Genomic DNA, 24,102 nt, shown 5'->3' on the forward strand with positions numbered 1-24,102 from the left:
ACTTCGAGTAGATGGAAGTGCTGAATGAACTGGTCGGCTCACATAACCTCTTCCATGACGAGCTACAATTGGAGCGCGGGCACCACTAAATCCTCTAGAATCTCGAGGCATCTTGGCCTCCCTATCCTCCCTATCCTGGCCTCGCATACGCTCCAACCTATGAGCGATCTCTACAACCAGCTGAAACGGAGTATCGATTTCCAAACCTTGAGCTATGCTGAATCTAAGATCATAATTGAGCCCATCAATAAATCTACGGACTTGATCTCTGACTGTAGAAACTAAAGCGAGTACATGGTGGGACAACCCACTGAACCTGATGGCATACTCTGACACTTTCATAGTCCCCTGATGCACCTGCTCAAACTTTGTGCGCCATGCATCCCAGAGGATCTGTGGGACGATCTCCCTCAAAAGCATAAGTTAAAATTGAGTTTAAGTGAGTGGTGCGACATCAGCTGGCCTACCCTCCTCATAAGCCTGCCACCATCTATAGGCTGCTCTTGACAGCTAAAATGTACTAAAGGCGACTCTACTCACCTCCACAATGCCCATGGTGTTGAGAATATGATGGCACTCGTAGAAAACCCTATGCATTCTCAGGAACTATGCCACTATAAGTAGGAGGGTCATACTTCTTGAACCTCTTAAGTTTCCTCTACTCCTCCTCCGATGCCTCTGGAGTGACCTCAGGCTGAACTGGGATAATGGGTTATGCTGGCAAAACTCCAGGAACCTGATCTACATGGACCCGCTGCTCTGGGGTACGGGCGGCTGGAGTCTGAGCTCCTCTCCCAGCCTAAGATGTGGCTGGTGTAACCAGGATCAATCCTGCCTGAACTAAAGTGCCGAACATACTCGAGAAGTGTGGTAATGTTTCCTGGAGTGCATGGGTAGTAGCAGGCGCCTCGGGTGCATGTCCCCCAACCGGAGCTGCTGGTGGCTCCTCAATCGCTGCTCTGGCAGGTGCCCTATCTGTGGCACGTCCCTCCTCGGCCTCTATCTCGGCCCCGGCCTATCGCGACTCTATTAGGGGTGCAGGTGTCTGCATAGCTAATCCAGAAGTGCGTGTACTTACCATATATGAGAGAATAGAAAGACAAAGGTTCAGATTCAGAAATCAACAACAACATGATAAGGAATCAAAGAAGTGGACTTTCCTAATAGTTCCGTAGCCTCTAGAAGATAAGTACAGACGTCTCCATCCGATCCGCAAGACACTACTAAACTTGCTTATGACTTGTAGCACCTATGAACCTAGAGCTCTAACACCAACTTGTCATGACCCCAAAATCCCACCTTAGGTAGTCGTGATGACACCTAGTCTCTAAGACTAGGTAAGCCTAACACATATTGAGAAATTAACAGAAATAATGACTAAGATATTAAATCAAGCTGATAAATGACATAATAACCATAACTGAGCAACAATAGTACAATCCCTAAAATCTGATGGTACAGAATCATAAGCTCTACTGAAAAATACTAGGAATCTTTAATACAATACTGTGGGCGTGATAAGGTTCAGGAAGAAGGGCAAGTTGAGCCCTCGGTCATTGGTCCATTTGAGGTTTTGGAGAGACTGCGTGAGGCGGCTTACATGCTTGCTCTTCCATCCAGCTTGTTGGGAGTTCATCCTTTGTTCCATGTTTCCATGTTTCGGAAGTATTGTGAGAATCAGTCACATGTGTTAGATTTTAGTTCGGTGAAATTGGATGAGAACTTATCTTATGAAGTAGAACCAGTGGCCATTTTGGATAGGCAGGTTCAAAAATTGAGGTCGAAGCATATTGCAATGATGAAGGTTTAGTGGAAGGGTCAACCAGTCAAGGAGGCAACTTGCGAGACCGAACATGATATGCAGAGCAGATATCCTCATGTTTTTGGAATTCCAGGTAGGTTTCTGAACTCGTTTGACCCGGCCGATTATTTTTTGTATTTGAGTCCTGTTGCCTTATTTAATACTTGTCGTATGTGTGTCTATTGTTTTGTGACTTTTAGGGATGGTTGGTTTGGTTTCGAAAAGGTCCGGGAGTGATTTGGAATACTTAGTGTCATTGTAGAAGCTTAAGTTGTAAGAGTTGACCGAAACTTGACTTTATTGTAAACAATCGCAGAATGGGATTTTGATGGTTCCAATAGGTTTGTACGGTGATTTTGGACTTAGGCGTATGTCGAGATGGGGATTTGGAGGACCTAGGTTAATTTGGCTCTATTTGGTGAAAATTAAAAATTTGAAGGTTTGGAAGGATAATAGGTTTCATCGGGAGTTGACTTGGAGGCTACCGGGGTCGGATTGCTGTTCTGGGAGTTGGAATAAGTTCATTATGTCATTTGAAACTTGTGTGTAAAATTTTAGTTTCTTCCGAGTTGGTTAGACGTGGTTCGCTTGAGTTTGGAAGTTAAAAGTTTGATTAGTTCATTAAGCTTGAATTGAGGTGCGATTTATGGTTTTGATGTTATTTTTTGTGATTTGAAGTCTCAAGTAGGTCCATGCTAGTTTTTGGGACTGGTTGGTATGATTTTGCAGGGTCCCGGGGGGCTCGGGTATGTTTCAGATTAGTTTTTGAACATGTTGAAATTTAAGGGCAGTTCTAGTATGGTTTTTTCGCACCTGTGACGTTTGGAAGGCAGGTGCGAGTCCGCAGATGCGGACAGGTGAACATAGAATTAGAATTTGGGCCTGGGACAGGGAGTCTGCAGATGCTGACTTTTGGCGTAGAAGCGATCGCGCACCTGCGAGGCTGTTCCGCAGGTGCAGCCCCGCTGAAGCGAAAACTTGCTTCGCAGAAGTGAAGGGTCGGGATGTTAGTGAGCTCGCTGATGCGAGCATATTTTTGTAGAAACGGAGTCACAGAAGCAATTTATGTGTCTGCAAAAGTGGAATCGCTGGGCAGTGTTATTTTGATAGATGGTTTGGCCTATTTTATCATATTTTGAGATTAGGAGCTCGGATTGGGGCGAGTTTTGAGCGATTTTCACCCACTTGTATTGTGTAAGTGTCTTTCAACTCAGATTTGATTATTATTCATGATTTTATCTTTGATTTTAGGTTTTGGATGATGAAATCTAAAGGAAAAAAGTGGGATTTTTGTAAGAAGTTTTGGAAAATGAGTATTTGGGATTCGAACCCCGATTTGGAGTTGGTTTTGGATGAAACTTGTATTTGGACTCATATCGGAATGGGTGTTTAGAATTTGTGAGTTTTGTCTGGCTCCGGGAAGAGGGCCCGGGTTGATGTTTCGATTGACTTTCTGTATTTGATTAAAGATACAATCTTTATCATTTGGGTTCGATTTTTATGATTTTCTTTGACATTATTGAGTTGTATTTGGATAGATTCGGCTCGTTTGGAGGTTTGTTTGAGAGGAAAGGCTATTTTAGGAGATTAGAGGCCACCGGGTGGAGGTAAGTCTCTTGGCTAACTTTGTTAAGAGGGAAACCCCTATGATTTGACTTGTTTGCTATGTGTTTAAGGTATTGGGGATAGTTTATATACGTGACAGCGATAATATATGCATTTACCGAGTTTATATCATGACCGGGGTAGAATTTGAATATTTTATGCCTTGTTTTTACTATGTGCTCATTTTAATCATGAATTATTTAACTTATGTGACTATGCTTGCTATCTTACTCATGTTAGAAATCATTCCTAGGCTTATGATTAATTATGAAGGCATGAGAACTTATTCTTGATATGTTGAATTTCATAATTATCTGTAGTCACATAGAGATTTCATGGGCACATATCCATATGATATTTATTAAGTCCTTGTGCACCTTTTATCTATAATTTTTGAGCATATATTTACATTTTGGATAATGGATTTTTGGGCATGAAGGCTAAGCGTGCAGATGAAATACAGTTATGGCATATTGGACGTGATGATCGGTTATTAATTTATGAGGGATGCTATTATGCCCCTCTTTGCGCTTGGATTTCGATCTACCCCTCCGGAGTCAGGTGATAACCCATGTTACTTTGGGCCCTATGAGTGTGGTTAGTACATTTATTTTGTACCGGTTTGGTACATGGATTTTATATCGGGTTATGTTGATACATGAATTGTGTATCGGGGTACGTGGATCTTGTACCAGTCGAGCACGCATTCTTATTATTGGCTCGTTTTAAAGTGTTTATTTCACTGTTAATTGTTACTTGATATTCTTATATGTTAACTGGGAGTCTCGGCTCCATTATTTGATCATGCTATCTTTTGTTTCTATATATGAGTAGCATTACAGTTATTTCTGTGCTAGAAAAGCATGCTTAATACCTTTCAACTAATGATATTTGTGGCTTTTTGTTATTCATGATATTATTTATTATTTCAGTTCTTAATTTTATTATTATATCAGTGTGGTAAATATTCAGAAGCGCCTCGCCACTACTTCTTCGAGGTTAGACTTGGTACTTACTGAGTATCGATTGTGGTGTACTCATAATACGTTTATGCACATCTTTTTGTATAGATCAGTAGGTGGGTCCTAGTAGAGCTTCCTGATTGAGCTAGGAGATTTCACGGAGACTTAGGATGAGTTGCACTTCATGGATCTACTTTGTAGTTCCCAAGTTCATGTTCCTTTTATTATTTGTATTTCAGATAGCTCGACATGTATACAGACTTGATCTCATTTTCGTAGTTGCTCGTGTACTTTTGCCACCTAGTCTTGAGGCATACCGTATTGATCGTGTTAAGGTTGTACTTGGGTTTTTATCAGATATTATTATTGTTTTGAGACTATATCAATCTTTAATTATTATGTATCTGTGTTAAGTAATGAAAATGGACTTTATCTATTGATTGTGAGTTGGCGTGCTTAGCAAGTTCTGCTAGGTACCACACGGCCTTGAAGTGAGAATTTGGTCATGACAAAAATCATACATGAAGCCTTTCATAATAATATTGAGACCAAATAAAACAAAATATATTTTCAAATCCCATTACTATAACTCATTTCAACTATCTATTGAGCCTCTATACCAAGAAATAGAACTAAACACTTGCACAATGCCCGACTAACACAATATAAGAAAGCAACATGATAGGTACCACGAAATAGGAGTGGTGCCTCACCATATACCTTGGGAAAAGAGTCAGCCTAACCCTGTTAGCATGTCTATCATTCCTCATCATGAAACCTGTAAAGTAAGCGGAGCCCTGGAATGGGGCCCCTGAGGGATAAGTACACCACCACGGTACTCAATTAGTATTATATACTCTCTCTAACTCAAGTTTCTGGAACAATATTTATGAAAGAATATGCAACCAATAGTTACTATAAAGTATAAACAGTTATATAGATCATGCTCTTTATCATTTTAAATAAAAAGACAAGTGAAATGTACGCCATGATATAAGTTTTTAGAAAATTTATATAAATCCAAGATTTTAGTAGAAATCATATAGAACCATTTTAATTTCATTAAATAATTGAAATTATTTTTATCTCCTTAGGCCTAAACATAAGAAAGTCCTCTTTTACGTTTCATCGGGAGTACTATATCAACACCAGCATAATAAACACCACTAGGTGATCAACCAAGCAACAAGTATTTGACCCTACTTGTCTGGATGACTTCCCGTAGTGTCGTACGAGTCGACTTTACCTCATTACTTTAAGTAATGATAATTTCCCCCCACAATGGAGGACTTTATCCCACAAACCTCAGCGTAGCATGAATGCGTCCCTACACCGCACATGTAGTTCCATGGTAACGAACTCAATATTCGAACCAATGTCTATGGCCTACACTAGTAACTCCCAAAATTTTGGCATATCAACAATAAATTCATAGTCTAACAGCTTCAAAGGATCTATTTTCATTAAATCATGATTATCAATCCAATCCAAATTATTTGAATAAAATCAAATGAATTACCCTTTTCATGCTAAAGCCTTTAGTAATTTAACATTAACCTTTTAAATATATAACGAGTTCTACTATATTTTTCAAATTTCGAAAGGAATACTCTTTCATGAAAATTTATCTTTAGCGCTCAAACATATGTACTCTCATCAATACATAAGTGTTAATAAAACTTATTAGATTTTCCTTAGTGTCATTTTGCCAACAAATTCTGAAAATAAGAATTTTTATCAAATCACATGACACATCATAAGATTTGTGATCTCACAAATACATTTGTACTATCATCACTACATTCTTGCATGGATAACCTCTTGTCAAGTTTACAGAAGCAGAAGTTGATCGTATGAATATCATTGAAGGATTATAATACACAGTTGTGGGTAAGTTCTCTTATGAATGGCCAGAATTATAAGAGTTATGTAGAATTATCCCATCTCAATGTGGAATCAAAGGTGAATGCAATGTTGGCTTCTTTAGAGATAGGCATGTGCTTATTATATTGACATTATGGTAGGACTTTATTAATCTTACGTCAAAGAGTGCTTATTATGTTAGAGCTAAGGATGGTTATAAATATCAAATGAGGCTGCTAATTTATAATGCAAAGTTTAAAGTAGGGGAAGAAACTCCAATGGCTATGGCTTGGATATCTTTTCTAAGCTTGTTACCAACGTATTTTGTGAAGGAATGTGTGTTCTCTTTAGCTTCAGCAGTAGGGAAACCATTACACCTCGATATAGCTACTACAAATAAAACACGACCTAGTTGTGCTAGAGTTAAAGTCCTTGTTGATATTCTAACTGACTTGCCCAAGAAAGTGCCTGTGGAATTAGAGAATGAATCTACTGGGGAAATAAGGACGGAATGGGTGAAAATTCAATATGATTTTCTACCTAAATATTGCAAAGAGTGTAGGCTACAAGGTCATGGTGAGATTGATTGTTGGAGGTTACATCCAGAATTAATGGTTCATGACAAAGACAAACAGGTTGCAACTGGTAATGTTGAAGAAAAGAAGAAAAATAAGGGTCCATTAATGATATTTACAAGTGGAAGAGTAGTTGGTAATGTTGGTGAGCAGTGGAAAGAGGTGAGGGACAATCGTGTAAAGAACACCGGAAAACAGGATGATTCGTAAAATAAAACTGGGAAAGAAATTATCCCAGTTGGTGGTGGTGCCCAGCAGGTTCAAACAACAAACACATTCGTGACTGTAGAGGTGGAAGAAGTGGAGAAGGAAGACAATAATCAGTTGGCTTTGGTGGTGAAAACTGTTACTCAAAGAAGCCCTAGACCTAATCCTATTTAAATTGGGAGATTGAACCCAATGGCTGCTGTCTTCATGCCTGCTTCAACTGGGATTAACAAGCTGGAAAAAGGAAAGAATGCTAGTCCTAAGACGAATAAGAAGGGAACTAGTGAAGCAGTACAAAAAGAATCAACAAATCAATGGGTGAATAGGACCTTTGTACCTACCAATACAGTCCAAGGTAATGAACACAATGATAATAGTGTTAACAAGGAACAAAAGGGAGCATATTTTCCTCAACTAGTTATAACTAAGCAGTCCTGCCAAAAGGTTCTTTCACAGACTTTAGTTACTAGCAATGTGCAACTAGGATGATTATAGACTGAACAGGTAGAAGAAGAATCTGAAGAAGAAGGTGAATTTCACTCTGAAAATGAGTAGGTAGATGTAGAAGATGGTATTCAATCATGTGGTGAAGATCTATAAGATGTGGTACAGTTAGTTGATAAAGATGATCATGATGAGGAAGTATTACCTACAGATGAACATCCTGCAGGTGATAAGGGTGGCACAGTCATAGAATCAAGTGTTAAGAGAGATGCTGAGCTAATCCTAAACCTCCAGACAAACCTAAAAGTCCAAATCCACCAGCACAAACTCCAGAAAGTAACCCTAGCCCTAAACAACCTGATGCAACCCTAGATACAGTAAACCCTAGGCCTTATTTGATGCCTAAGGACACCAACATAGCTGGAAAAAAAGGTAACAAATGTATCCCCAGCTCCTATGGATCAAAAGGTAGCTAAATTAGTAGTCCCTAAACCTTGGAAGAATCAGATAACAAAGCAACAACAAGTGATCCAAGAAGAAGAGAATGATGCAAGAAATGGAAAGGACATGGATGAGGAATCAAATGCCCAGAACTTCATGAATGTGGTACGGTAAGGTGATCTATCTCCCAGGAAAATAGAGAAGGTGAAATCAGTTGGCAAAGGCAAGAAGAGGCAACAAAAAGAAAACACTAGTGTCCCTGGCACTGGAGTGCAAACAAGATGGACAATCTCTAAATCCAATGTTTAGCTATGAATGCTATCATTTAGAATATTAGTTTTGTAAATACCAAGAAAGCCTTTGAAAGGCTTATTACAATGCATAAACAACATCAATTTAGATTTGTGGGGCTGATGGAACCAATGCAACAAGTGAGGAAACTGGAAATATATAGAAGAAGGATTGGTTTTGCTCAGACTATTATGAATGTTTCTAATAAAATATGAGCCTTTGTTGATGATGATTATGAGGTTACTATTCTTATTGACATAGTTCAACAACTTACTCTTAAGTTGTTTGACTTTAATTCGCAAAAAGAGATCATACTTACATTAATGTATGCCAAATGTGATGCCATAGAGAGAATAGAATTATGGGATACACTGTATGCTTTGGCTAGCGATATGATATCTCCATGGATTGTTAGTGGGGATTTCAATGTAATTTGGGATGAGGAGGAGAAATTTGGTGGACTTCCAGTAGATTTGAATGCATTAGATGACTTTAGGCATTGTATCAATACGTGAAATTTTCATGATCTTGGTTTCAAAGGAAGCATTTTTACATGGTGGAATGGTAGAGTTGAGGTTGATTTTATATTTAAAAGGCTGGATAGAGTGCTGTCTAATGATAAATTACTACAGTTATTCCTAGGGTTGGAGATCACGCACTTGTCCAAAATTGGATATGACCACAACCACTTGTTAATCAAGTGTGATCCAGATGTTATTCCTGTTAACAAGCAATTCAAATTCCTAAACTTTTGGATAGATCATGCGACTTTTCAAGATGTAGTGAAGGAAAACTGGCAGCTTGATTTTAGTGCTAATCTCTTTATCATATTCAATCACAAATTGAAGAAGTTAAAGAAGGCATTATTAGCATGGAGCAAGGCTACTTATGGAGATATTTTTCAGAAAATTGCTAGCTTAGAAGAAGTGGTGATGGTGCATGAAACTCAATTTGAACTTAATCCTACTCAGATTAATAGGGAAAGACTTTATAAAGTACAAGCATAACCTATCATATTCTTATCACTTAAGGAAGAATTTTGGAAGCAGAAATCTGGTATGACCTAGTTTAAAGATGGTGATCGCAATAATAGATTCTTTCATGTTCAAGTGAATGGGAGGAGAAGAAGATTGCAGTTGAAGAAGATTCAAAATGCAGAAGGAAACTGGATTGAAGGCAATGCACAAATGGCTGAAGAAGCAGTAAGATTCTTTACTGCTAAGTTTCGTAAAGATATTGTCCCTACTGCATTTGGGATCATTGATCATGTTCCTAATATGGTCACTATGGAGCATAACCAAGATTTGGTAAGACAACCTACAAAAGAGGAGGCCAAACACGCTGTGTTTGGGCTAAATGGGGAAAGTGCAGGAGGACCTGATGGCTTCAGTGGAAAGTTCTTTCATTACTGCTGGGAGATCATAGGAGATGATGTGTATGCTATGGTGAAAGATTTTTTCAATGGCCAGGAACTACCTAAGTTTATCACGCACACAAACTTAGTATTGTTCCCTATTTAAAAGGAAGTGGTCACATATTCTAAAATGAGACCTATAAGTCTTAGCAACTTTATTAACAAGGTGTTCTCAAGGGTTATCCATGAAAGAGTAGTCAACTTGTTACCTACACTTATATCAAATGAACATGCTAGATTTGTTAAAGGGAGGAGTATTGTGGAGAATGTGCTATTGACTCAACAAATAATAACTGATATTAGACTGAGAACAAGGGCAGGACTAAATGTGGTGATCAAGTTAGACATGACCAAAGCATATGATAGACTATCTTAGCTATTCATGACTAAAATGCTGAGGAAAATGGGCTTCTGTGAGAGATTCATTGGGATTGTTTATGGCATTGTTGCAAACAATTGGTACTCAGTGTTGATTAATGGCCAGCCCTATGGATTTTTCAAATCCACCAGAGGAATTAAACAAAGTTACCCTTTGTCACCTACTCTATTCATTCTAGCTGCCGAGGCATTGTCAAGGGGATTGAATTCACTTCACTTGAATCTTTACTTATGTGGGTTTGGGTTACCAAAATGGAGTCCAAGGATCAATCATCTTGCATATGCAGACAATACCATAATTTTTCAACCTCAGATGCAACTTCATTACAATTGATCATGGAGGTTTTGAGTGCTTATGAGGTGGCTTCTGGGCAGTTGATAAATAAGGCTAAATCAACAGTATACATGCATCACTCTACAAGCAGTGCAGTGGTGAATAAGTTTCAAAGGATCATAGGAATAGGTAGGCAGGAGTTCCACTTCACATACCTTGGCTGCCCTATATTTTATGCAAGAAGGAGAACAAACTACTATCATGGCCTCATCAACAAAATTCTAGACAAATTACAATCGTGGAAAGGTAAACTTCTTTCTATTGGTGGTCGAGCAATTTTGATAACACATGTGTTGAAAAGCATGCCAATACATTTGTTGTCATCAATGAACCCTCCCTCATTTGTCATTAATAAGTTGCACAAGATGTTTGCACAGTTTTTCTGGAGTAATGCAATAGGTGGTAAAGGAATGCACTGGGGGCTTCTTGGGATACATTAAGCTTGCCATGTGAAGAAGGAGGAGTAGGGTTTAGATCATTACATGATATCTCCAAAGCTTTATTTTGTAAACTTTGGTGAAATTTTAGAAATAAACCTACCTTATGGAGCTCTTTCATGAGTCAAAAATATTGCAAGAAGTTAAAAACTATAGTAGTACAATGGAGAAATGGATAATACATTTGGAGGAAGATGTTAGAATGTAGAGATAACATTGAGCATAAGATAATATGGCAACCAAGAATGGGCTCCTCACTTTTCTGGTTTGTCAATTGGACAGGATTAGGAGCATTATATTTCATTACTCCACAGGATTTTTATTGTGATGAAGTTATTCATAATGTGTACGATGTGGTGGAGGAAGGAGAATGGGATGAGGACATGCTTATGGACATCTTAACTCATGATCTTACACTTCATATCATTGAGAATATTAAGCCTCCAGTAATGCATGACGAATTAGATAGACCTTATTGGATGTTGGAGGCTAGAGGTAAATTCACAGTCAAATATGCTTGGGAATACACTAGGAGGAGAAGAGATCCCAGGATTGCATTTAAAAATATATGGGTGAAAGGGCTGCATTTTAAGACTGCTTTTTTCACGTGGAAGGTTTGGAAAGCAAGGCTACCACTTGATGATCACTTTAGGAGATGGGGCTATTTTATGCCATCGAGGTGTTGGTGCTATCGAAATCCAGACGAGGAGACATTAGCTCATGTTTTCTATAGATCATATGCAACTCACACTATTTGGTATTACTTTCTCTCAAATGCAGGAATATCAATGGAAGGGATCTCCTTGCAACATGCAGTAACTAAATGTTGGATTGTCCAGGTTGTGCCAAGACTTAAACCTATATTTTATGTACCACCCTCCATCATTTTGTGAAAAATCTGGAAGAGGAGGAATAGTTATAAGCCTGGGGAAGCGATATCAATTAGTAAAGTTATATATCATGTATCATCTACACTACAAGCCTTAGTCAAAGCGAGGAAGTCAAGTTTGCAGAATGTTCCACACAAATGGCCATATTTATTGCATATGATGGAGAATTACACTCCATGTTTGAAGTGACTAAAGTTATGTGGGAAGTTCCTACTCAAGGGTGGATAAAAGTCAATACAGATGGGGCATCAAGAGGTAACCCGCACAAGAGTTCGATTGGATTTGTATTAAGGAATGAAGAAGGAGATGTAAAGTATGCAATGGGGAGGGAAATCTAGGAGGTTATCAACACTGAAGCTGAAGCCCTTGCTATTCTTGAAGCATTGAGATACTGCAGGCAGCATGGTTACGCACATATCGGGGTGCAAACGGACTCCATGATATTGAAAAATGTAGTTGATGGCACATGGATTGCACCTTGGACAGTAGCAACATATGTTGAAGAAATCAAAGGTATAATGGAGAGATGCATTGCTAGAGTCACACATATTATGAGGGAGGGCAATAAATTGGCTGACTATTTAGCTAACTATGCTCTTGATAATGGCTATATGGAAGCACATGGCTTCGATCAATTGGAGGTACAAGGTAGAAGGATTGTGAATAGTGATAAATTACAATGTCCATATCTATGAGTAAGGGTTGCAAGGGGTTAGGAGATGAGGATGAAAGGAGTAGTAAGGGGTTGAAGAATGTAGTAGATCACCATGCTCAAGTCCTTAGGGAGGAGAACATGATGGTCATTTTTTGTACTAACTTCGTTTTCATTTTTGCGCCAAAACACCCTAGGAACCTCCAATCCAAATCCGAACATGCTCTCAATCCAAAATTACCATACGAACCTATTGGAACCCTCAAATAACCAATTCGAGGCCGTTTACACTTCGAGAAGCTAGGGATTGGCAGTGTTATGTTGGCTTGTAGGAAGCAAATGATCAACAACCAATACCTTAGCAAAATGGGATTCAAGCTTAACTAATCAAGCTTACTTACTCTAGCAAGGGCAGCATATGTTTTGGAGCGCAGCAAAAGGCTTCTGCCCAGCAGTTTAGTCTTGGAGATCATACTAGGTAAGCTTCTTAGGAGGTCATAAATGGGACTAATGGATGTATTGCAGAATAAAAAATCAATGCATTCCATTACTACAATATCCCAAGAGTGGTTTCATGCTAAGACTTCATCGGAATATAATTGGAAGACACATGAATTATTGTTCAAACAGTGCATGTCCGCCTATGAGCAAATATTCTAGACACTGGGGACGATTGGGAATGCATGTGGATTTTTTATTTTATAAGGCAATGCAGGTATATATATGTGTCATATGCATAACATGAGAGTGTTTTGTGACTGGAATTGGCTATGGTCAACAATGGTTTCACAAATTCATCACTGGAGTAGTCATCACTTGGGTGCACTATTTTCACGTGTATACAGGGATCAATTTTGGCTAAAACAGGTTGGTATGGATAAAATATTCGTTTCAAACGGAGAAATGGAAGCAAGGTATATACACAGTTACATGCTAGGCTGGGCACGATTGATGGACTACTGTTTGATGAGGAGATAGCAGCTATGGAGGATACGTGCCTTCATATTTGATGCCTCGGCTAGTATTTCATTACTAGATCCTACTTTAGTAGGTCACTTTGGCATTTCATAACTAGATCAAAATTGTGAGCCCCCTCGAATTTCCTATTACTCTGAAGCCATAAGCACGCTCATAAGTCGCTTAAGTATCGTCTTGACTTCCAGGAGAGGTTAAGGACTGGAAAAACTTAGATTATCAAGATATTAAGTGTAGGAGGTGTATTGGATGTTGTTAGGGTCTAAGGAGATCCCTAGAACTAAGCCAAGTTGAGAGCTATGCAATGTGCTAAAGTTTCAAATAAATTCACATAAGATTCAATTTCAAATACATGCCTCTACCAAAATATAAAGACTTAAGTGGTAATATACCTATCAAATTAAAGATCTTTGAGTCTAGTTTCTGACGCATCAAACCATTTGTCATTTGGATATGTATATAGAAAGTTATGACCATTGAACCAGACCTATGCCATATGCGCGCCCAGATGTGCGACCGCGCACAGAAGGGGGGTTTTCTGCCTTGTGTGCGCGGCCATATGTGCGGTCACTTGCCCAGGTGAGCAGACATGCATGTAGGAACCCTATAAATACCCCCAAGGTCAGGGAGAGAGAGTGGCTAAGTTATTTCTTCAAGACTAGGGCTTTCTCTCCATCACCCATCCGACCAAGGCTTCCAATACACACCTAAGGTGAGTTTTTAAGTGTGTTTTTGTGATAATTTCACTTCTCAATCACTGGTTACAACAAGGTTTTGATTGTATTCCATATGATTTCTCAAAAAAATTCAAGAACACCCCAAAAGTTGTCTTTCAAGATTTGGTCTACAAGAGGTAATATTTTACCCTTAAACCTACATGCATGGATTGTTAGTGAATATACGAGCAAGAAATAAATACTAGCACTTATGAGATGGTGATTGGAAGCCATAAGTTCTTAACCTAGATAATTGGGTGTTGTAGAGATTTTTTTGTAATGAGTTAATTAGTAAAATTTAGTTGATGTGAGTTCATTGATGATTATAATGGTGCTAAGAAGGTAGTTAGTGGACGAAGGATGTTGTAGTATCTCTTGTTAGTGGAAAGGAGGGATTATTGGATGAAGAAACACCATTACTAGAGGTTGTAGAAAAATATGCACATTAGATGTTTGATAAAAAGTCTAAATGACTTAAAGTATAGAAATCTTGCTAATATTGGCATAATTGTGTTGCATTGTTGTAGATTGAAGTTGTTTAGTGTGGTGGACCATCATAATATTATTAAGGAGCGAATTTCAGGTATGTTGGCTAAAACTTCTCTCTTAGAATTGAATTCCATGATGTTCCTGTAAGTTTCAAGTACGGTTGGCCCAGGTCCATAATTCCTATGTTTAGATTTGTTCTTAATAAATTCGATTATCCCGAGTAAGCAAAGTGTCGAAAGATGTATGTACTCAAAACGTGTTCCAATTACTCCTATCTCACCATGATCTTCTTCGGGAATGTGTTCAAGTATGGTTTATGTGTTAAAGCGTTACAACTTCAATTCATGTTTCAAATGAAAGTCCATTATGCTTAATTTGGAAAGAATACTCAATGCACCTAAAACTCCTATTGTCATACATATACTTAAGGCCTTGATTTCAAATGCTCTTATGGTTGATAATCTATACAGAAGTGAGTTGGAGATATAAAGTGTGGCCACCGTGCCAAGAATAAAAGTTATACTTGTGGCCAATGGTACCAATAGGTGAAATGATGTGTGAAAGATGATGAAATGAACCTTGATTTAACTATTTCAAATTGACTCCGAAAATAGTTTTGCCGAAAAGGCTCATGTACTCAAGTGGTGTTCAAATGTTGTTGTTCTAAACTAATACCTATGATTTGAACCACTATTTCAATCATAAATCACCATGCTATCTTTTATAAGTATTTCCAATGTGTTATAAACTCTTACGTTCTCATGAATAAAGGCTATGGAGTTCCTAAATATTTTAAATGCTCTTAATGTTATATGGTCACCCGTGGCAAGTAAAAGGAAGTGATAGTATGAACATGAAATGTGGTTGCTTGCCAAAATGAGAATTATGAGGCATTGTATGTTCCAATGGTTTCAATCATAGTATGTATGCTTATAAAATAATAAATACAAATGACTTCGATGTTAAGTCTCCAAGAATCTTGAACTTAGCTAATGACCTTAAGATGGCAAGAGAGTATATAACGAGATGAAAGAGATATGTCCTATGCTAAATGATTATGAATCTTATGGAAAACGAATTTGGGCCATGTGCCATTGAAATTGACTTATTGATTCACCATACACGTGCTAATGTAATGAGTTGTGTTTCTCCATGATGAGCATGAACATGAAGTATTCCAATGATCTGAGAACTTATGACCTTAAATGTAATGTTAATCATGTTGTTTGAGCTTATATATGGTCATGTGCATAATGATATATTATGAGTCCTATGGATGGTCTATGAAACGCATAGGTGTATTATATAGGTGATCCTATGGACGGTCTATGAAACATATAGGTGTATTGTATAGGTGATCCTATGGGCAGTCTATGAAAAGCATAGGTGTATTGTATAGGCGATCCTATGGACGGTCTATGAAACGCATAGGTGTATTGTATATGCGATCTTATGGACGGTCTATGAAACGCATATGTGTATTGTATAGGTGATCCTATGGACGGTCTATGAAACACATAGGTGCATTTTATAGGCGATCCTATGGACGATCTATGAAACACATAGGTGTATTATATAGGTGATCCTATAGACGGTCTATGAAACACATAGGTGTATTGTATAGGTGATCCTATGGACAGTCTATGAAACACATAGGTGTATTGTATAGGTAATCCTATGGACAGTCTATGAAATGCATAGGTGTATTGTATAGGTGATCCTATGGACTGTCTATGAAATGCATATGTGTATTGTATAGTTGATCCTATGGACGGTCCATGAAAGCATAGGTGTATTGTATAGGTGATCCTATGGACGGTCTATGTAACGTATAGATGTATTGTATAGGTGATCCTATGGACGGTCTATGAAACGCATATATGTATTGTATAGGTGATCCTATGGACGGTCTATGAAACGCATATGTGTATTGTATAGGTGATCCTATGGACGGTCTATGAAACGCATAGGTGTATTGTATAGGTGATCCTATGGACGGTCTATGAAATGTATAAGTGTATTGTATAGGTGATATTATAGACGGTCTATGAAACTCATAGGTGTATTGTATAGGTGATCCTATGGACGGTCTATGAAACGCATATGTGTATTGTATAGGTGATCCTATGGACGGTCTATGAAACGCATAGGTGTATTGTATAGGTGATCCTATGGACGGTCTATGAAATGTATAAGTGTATTGTATAGGTGATATTATAGACGGTCTATGACACTCATAGGTGTATTGTATAGGTGATCCTATGGACGGTCTATGAAACGCATAGGTGTATTGTATAGGTGATCCTATAGAAGGTCTATGAAACATATAGGTGTATTGTATAAGTGATCCTATGGACAGTTTGTGAAACGCATAGGTGTATGTTAAGAGAGGGCTATGGACGGTCTAGTGATACGCATAGGAAGCATGCACAATAGGTGCCACTTTCATTGCCTTTGTTTGTACATGTTGTTACATTTACATTATATTTTGTATCCCACGTATAGTTCATATGGCTCACTTGATCTCAAAAGAAGTGCAGAATGATGTAAATATAATGAATCTTGACATGTGATTCTATGGGCAGTTTCATAATTTCTTAATTTACTTCATTTGCCTCTTATTTGAGTTACCGTATTTTCACATGTTGTTCTGTCTGCCTTACATATGAGTACTATTCCACATGTACTCACGTCCCTTTTGCTAGGGACACTGCATCTTTTAATGGATGCAGGTGGTTCCACAACAGGCGGCATCGATCAGTAATAACAGTACATCCTCCTCTCAACAGACTTAGTGAGCCCCACTTCATATCAGGGTCTTGTGTCTTTTGGCTTCATGTGTACAATGTTTTAAGGTATAGCCGAGACCTTGTAGCCTACACTTCCATACTACTCTTCTGTTGTACTTAGAGGCTTCGTAGACATAGTGTGGGTTGTATCTTGGTTTTGACAAACAAAAATTAAACTAGAAATGTTGGATTTGTTTCACATGTTTTCACTGCTAAACTATGTAAAACTATTTTGGAAAAATCGGGAACAAATTTATCAATGGTAATGTGATTGGTGTTGATTATGAAATCCTCTCAATGTTTAAATAATGGGATACATATCCACTCTATTGATAGGCAACATTGAGTAGAAAGTATCTAGCAGGTTTGCTTGACCGAGTTATCTCGGTTGAGTGTCAGTTGCGCTCCCCGAGGTCGGGGCGTGACAAAAATGTACTACCATTTTCGAGTATAACTTACTCAAATTTGGTATTAGTAATTATGTACGTTGCATAGCTTATTTTCATACATTTTGTAAACCTCATGCTAGTTTGTTTGTTGTTTTATTCTAAACTAGCCCTAGGCACCTTGCCTAGTGGATTTGCTAAAAAATAAGAAAAATAACTTAGAAACACATGGTGACATCTTTCCTGCTTGTCCCCACAAGTATGGATGTACATTTAAACATGCTTTTAAAAAGAATCCCTCAAGAAGAGTAAGTCTTAATCAGCTTACCTCAAACTCTAAATAATACTACAACATTCTGATTGATTAAAATGCCCAAAAGTCTTCAATAATTCAACATCAACCACTAGATATCACAATTATATCAAAATATAAATATCCATTAAGCTTCATCGATCGGCAACAAGCCTTCAACCATACCAAATTATATAATAGCTTCACCTATTAACTTATTCAATTATTTTCTTATCACTTAATACTCATTTGAAGTCATTAATGATACTATGTTAATTACCCAACATCATCAAGTCACTATTCAATCTTTCCTAACAAAACCCTAGGTTCAAGAACATCAAATTCAAGAACTAGTGTTATTTCTTAGCCAAATGGTGATTCCTCCTTCAATTCGTTCATCCATTAGGTTATCAAGTGTATTGGAATCATTAAAAACTCAAAATAATTCTATTTATATCAACCAACCACTATTTACCTCCTTTTCATTCAACATATCATTTTCAAGACCCACTTCTAGGGTTCATATAATACACTATTAAAACTTTAAATAAACTTCTTAAGCATGCTTCCCATACTTCAATATATGATATATATGAAGCTCAAGTAAAGGAATTACCTCTTGGAAGAAGAATCTCATTTCTCCTCTTTTTGGTGTTCTTGAAGATTTAACCCATTTTCTATGAATTTGATCGATAATAATATTAGTGTCATCATTAAATGCTGGTATATAATTATCCTAGTACCAAAAGAACTGACCTTGAAGTGTTCTCATGGTGGAAAAGCTCCTTCTTCTCTCTAGAAACTAATTTCAAGTTGAAGAACTCACTCTTTCTATCTCTAAACCCTTTGTTTGCGCACTTTAAAAAGAGAATTGATGGGTGCGTAGCCCCCTCCGTAGGCTACGCAGAAGGCTACACAAGTTGGCCTTCCATTTCTCTTCAGTTAAAAGCTTCTGGATTTGCTTACACATCGTGCGTAGGCTACGCTACATGTGCTGCGTAGGCTTGTCACGAGCTAAACTCCCACCGGAGCCGTGATAACGCCTAACACTACTTGCTTGGTAAGCCAATAGTTTTACAATAACAATGAACTCAATAAACAGAACTTAATAATCTCAAAATAACAACAATATCACAACTACAACCAACCCAAATATCTGGTTTCATCGAATATGAGCACTATAGAATCTCAAAATACATGGCTAAATCCTCAATACAACTGTCTGAACAGTAGAATAGTAATAACAACATAAATGGAAGAGAACTTCAAGGTCTATGAATGATATAGCAGCTACCGCGTAGTCTCCACAAGCAGGTACCAATGCAACTCTAGCTATCACCGTTCTCGAAAGTACCTGGATTCGCATATGAAGTGCAGAATGTAGTATGAGTATAACCGACCCATGTACTCAATAAGTAACAAACCTAACCTTGGGCTGAAAGTAGTGACGAGCTCGGGTGAAAAGTCAGTGACCAACATCAATAATCAATAACAACTCAGAATATAATGAAGACAATAAAAGTAAAAAAACTCAAAGATATCATGTTAATCTTGTTCACAATTAAGGAAAATTTGGACATGCTTTGCGAGATGACAATAAAAGACTAATCTTTCACTAAGATTTCTAAAATGTGAGTTTTATCCAGGAACTGTGATTACCTAACCTTTCAACAACAGATAAGACATTTTTTCATTTACCATTTAGCATGGGAAAAATACATCTCTATGCCTATCTGTCAAATATACATGTCAAGTTAATAACATTATAGTGAAACCATCAAATATAATTATGCTTATCACACTCACAGTGCATGCCAAAAGTGCCCCTTACCATCACACACACAACCACACTCAGCACTATACGAGTACCTGACACGAATGCCCCTCACCAAAGCACATATATAACCTTATGCCTGCGCTCACTGTGCCAGACTCTGGAGGGGCGGATCCTTGCCCAAGATCTAATCAATATCACATAGCCCAATAGTGGGGCCTGGTGCACATGTGGCCCATACTCACTACTACTTAGCCCATTATGGTCCTAGCGTACGCATTACCTCAAAATCAAATCCAAATCGGCTCTATAGCCCAAGCTCAGTCATCAACCGCTCAAGTCTCAATTAACCACATTTCACAGTACTTAGTCCACAATATTATACATATGTGGCATTAACAACATGTGAGAGATCACAACAAGAATGTGCTGAGACAGAGATATCATACACAAATATAGTAATGTGATTGGAGTATGTCTACAATCAAGGCAAATAACTCCACATATTAGGAATAGCCCTATCATGTCTCAAACATCAAATAGACTAGACATGATTTCTAACATGAATCATATCTCAAGTAATCATACAAGTAGAGAAAATATGAATATAACAAGGCATGATAGTGAAACAAGTCCCATAATAGTCTAAAGTCCACCTGAATCATGAATACCCCAGTGCACGCACACACGCCCGTCACCTAGCACGTGCGTCACCCCAACACATCTCAAATAACATAGTCTCAGAGATATTTACCCTCAAATCCAAGTTTAGATATGTTACTTACCTCAAAATGCAGGAATCAATACTATAACATGCCCTTCCCACGTGAATCGTCCTCAGAGCGACTCAAATTTCTTCAATTGTAGTAAAAAGTCTCCCAATAATTATTACACCCCATGTTTTCGTACGTTAAAGTTTCGTCGTAAGTTAATCGATGAAAGTTCGGGAATGAGATTATTTTAAAATTATAAGCCTTATGCTATTTCAAACAAGTGATGAGCAAATTTGTGAAGGTGAGAGGGTAAGCAAATCGAAAATAAAAAATGAATTTTCGTCGAAGTTTGTCATGTTGTGATAAAATACGGCTCGAGCTAAAATACCCGGTATTTATGGACTAGTGCCATACAAGGTACCATATGACCATGGTAGTAAGGTGTATAAAGTGTGTTAAAAGTGAGTAGTATTTTAAGTAATTTGACATAACCATTAATTAGGTGAATTATTAGATAATGGGGGAATTAACTAGTTAATCAAGTAACTAGTGGATAATTAATCCAAATATTTGGATAATAATTACATCTAAAAATGTGTCAGCACATCAATGCAAATTGGTGACTCTTAAATTATAATGCAAGGTGGCCAAATTATATGAATTTTGGTGGCAAAGTCTTCAAAGTGGGCCACCTAAAAATTTAATATACCATTCCTTGTCCAAGATTCACTTTCTAAATCTAATCTCTTAGAAACATTACTATCCAAAATCACAAAAGAATTTCAACCAGGCACATAAGAAACATTGTCCAAATCACTTTTGGCCAAGATTTTCTTGGATGGAAACGTTATCCAAGAGTTTCTTATCCAAATCACATAAGAAACGTCATTTTGGGGATGGAAAGTTTTCGGCCAAGATCTTCTTTGAGCAACGTGATTGCGTTGAGCTTTTCATACGACTTGTTCCATGTTTTATCGCAATTAGCGTGTGTTAGAGGAATTGTCATGAGAATCGGCTCAAGTATGTTAAGGCTATCCCTTATTTCGTTTGGCATGATCCATACGACACAAACGAAATGAGAAAATGCACAATTTCCATACATGACTCTATTTATAGAAATATTAGAGATGCTTATGTTCTTGATTCCCCGCGTGTCATATTATTTTATCATCTGTTCATGGGTCTAAAAAATACGTAAGTTGGTAAAGTTTATTTCATGATATTAATCAGAGATATAATGGTCTTATGACGTATTGAGAGATTTTATTAGCGTATTTCATATGCATTTTATGCATTTATACATGCATATTGACCCATGACTAGATGGCGTTATATACGTGTATATATATGTATATGGGATATGGGAAAGGTTATGGCGTTATATATGCACCACCACCTGATCAGCTGGTATACGTTGATGATTTTGCCCACAGTGGCCACGATGATATGATGGGATGCCCTCAGAGGCTGATGATGTTATAAAACATGTACCTATGCACGATATGACACTCATACGCATATGCATAACACTATAATTATTTCATGATTTATAGAGTTATCCTGACTCACAGGTTGAGTCATTTACTCTATATTTCTTCCATGTCTGTTATGTACTTATTTATGTGCCTTACATACTCGGTACATTATTCGTACTGATGTCCCTTTTGCCTGGGGATGCTGCGTTTCATGCCCGCAGGTTCCGATAGATAGGTCGAGAGTCCTCCAAGTAGGCCATCAGATCAGCGGAAGATGTTGGTGAGCTCCATTTGCTCCGGAGTTGCTTGTTTGGTCAGTATGATTTAGACGTGTATTATTTGGTATGGCGGGGCCCAGCCCCGACCTTTGTGATAAGTATGTACTCTTAGAGTCTTGTAGACAGATGTCATATATACGAATGCTTGTATGGCCTTTCCGGCCTATGTTTTGAGTTTATAAATGATCATGTCGGCCTTATAGGCCAGTATATCACATGTATAAGTTTTTATAGTAGCTTGGGTTTATCCTATATTGAGTATTCCTCAATGTTTATTCTGGTTAGCCCATGACGACCCGTTTGGCCCATTTGCAATAAAAGTACAATAAGAAAGATATGTTATGTTGGTACTCGGTTAAGTAAGGTACTGGGAGCTCGTTGCGGCCCATAGGTTTGGGTCATGACAAAAGTGGTATCAGAGCAGTTCGATCCTAGGGAATCTATAAGCCGTGTCTAGTAGAGTCTTGTTTATGGGTGTGTCGTGCACCACACTTATAAACTCTTTCTTTGGGCATTTAGGACTGTCACTCTTTCTTCTTACTCTAGATCATGTGGTAGAGCCCAGTTGTAAGAACTCAATTTTCTAAACCCTATCTTATTCATAATACGACGATGCCTACATCCAGAAAAATTATTGGTAAGTGATATTGCTGTGGAAGAGTTGCGTCAGAGGAACTCGATTTTTGCATCATGCTTATGATGGATAAAGATGAGGTATTCAGCAGATCATGTGTATATTAAGATGTGTAAGCTTCTTGATAAGGATCCCTAAGGCAAGAATGCCTATCCACTCTTATGATAAAAAGCAATGAAAGAATCAGAAAGTATAAGTTTCAACAAGTAAAAAAAAGCAAGATGAAGAAGGGTACGAGGCACCCAGTTAATAAAGAATAACAATATTTACAACTCAGGCAGAGAAATATAAGCCTTTTGAGTTACTTTCAACAGTAACAGAGGTATGTACAATTGGCCACACCAATCTCAGTTATGCCCTATAGGAGCTAATATATATGGTATAAGAGAAGGACGGGTATCAGGATCCGACTGGGGTTAGAGTGACCCAAAATGGTGGATGGATTGTTTGCGCTACTTGACATTTCCGAAGGATAATGTGCCGATAGATCTCCTTGTGAGACACCCAGATGGTGCACTCTAAAATAATACAACTAGATATGAGTATTACAAAGATAGGCACAGGAAGCCTGGAAAGGATAAATATTATCTTAATATGGCTCCTGTCCCTAGTAGAGAAATAATGTTAAGCAACCCGAAGAGAAAGTGGATGGAGAAAAAGGGAGCTAAAGTGACAGACAGAAATGTTAGCAGGAAATAAGAAGAGAGTGCATTATGAGTAAGATGTGATACCTGGATGATAACGGTGAAAAAGAAATGACAGTATTATAGAGTCTATAGTCAAGTGAAGGAAATGATGAGAAGTGACAGGCCTTGAGACAACAAAAGAGTATAGGCCAGAAAGTCATATCCTCATTTCGAGAAACAAGTTCGTGAACAAAAGGAAAAGTTAGACCCCCAAAGTAATACAAATCAGTATGGGATGGTAAACAAAGTAAACTAGACATGAATTAGGGATTGAGTGATTTGATAATAGTCGGCATTATGAGAATTTCAAAGATTGCGTTACGGCAATAATAGAGTGGACAACAGAAGAAGATTCATGAGAAATTCAGAGAATGGTGATTTAGGAAAATGCTTCCCTAAAGTAAGCAATGAGAATTATCGCAAGGCGAATAAGGGTCATCGATAATGTGAGAAGATGCCAAAAATAAAGAGGTAAAACATCTATAGGTAGCTCGTTATAGCACTAAATCTTAGCACTTCCCTAAAGGGGGGAATATGGAGTGATGTGGCATTAAGTCAGAGACAAGTAGCTCTAGTAACTATGTAATGAAAAAGGAAGAAG

General features: G+C 37.8%; 1 protein-coding gene across 1 annotated transcript; it reads left to right on the plus strand.

The window, feature by feature from the left end:
* The first annotated feature begins 10,946 nt into the window (after positions 1-10,946).
* Positions 10,947-11,645, plus strand: LOC142178162 (uncharacterized). The gene has a single exon (XM_075247491.1). The coding sequence runs from the start codon at positions 10,947-10,949 to the stop codon at positions 11,643-11,645; it is 699 nt and encodes a 232-aa protein (XP_075103592.1).
* The last annotated feature ends 12,457 nt before the right edge of the window (positions 11,646-24,102 follow it).

The sequence above is a fragment of the Nicotiana tabacum genome, chromosome 24 (assembly GCF_000715075.1).
Source record: "Nicotiana tabacum cultivar K326 chromosome 24, ASM71507v2, whole genome shotgun sequence".
Classification (NCBI taxonomy): Eukaryota; Viridiplantae; Streptophyta; class Magnoliopsida; order Solanales; family Solanaceae; genus Nicotiana; species Nicotiana tabacum.

Bases quoted from the DNA above. Each gene is read 5' to 3' on its own strand.
- LOC142178162 (XM_075247491.1), top strand. From the start codon at position 10,947: ATGTTAGAATGTAGAGATAACATTGAGCATAAGATAATATGGCAACCA.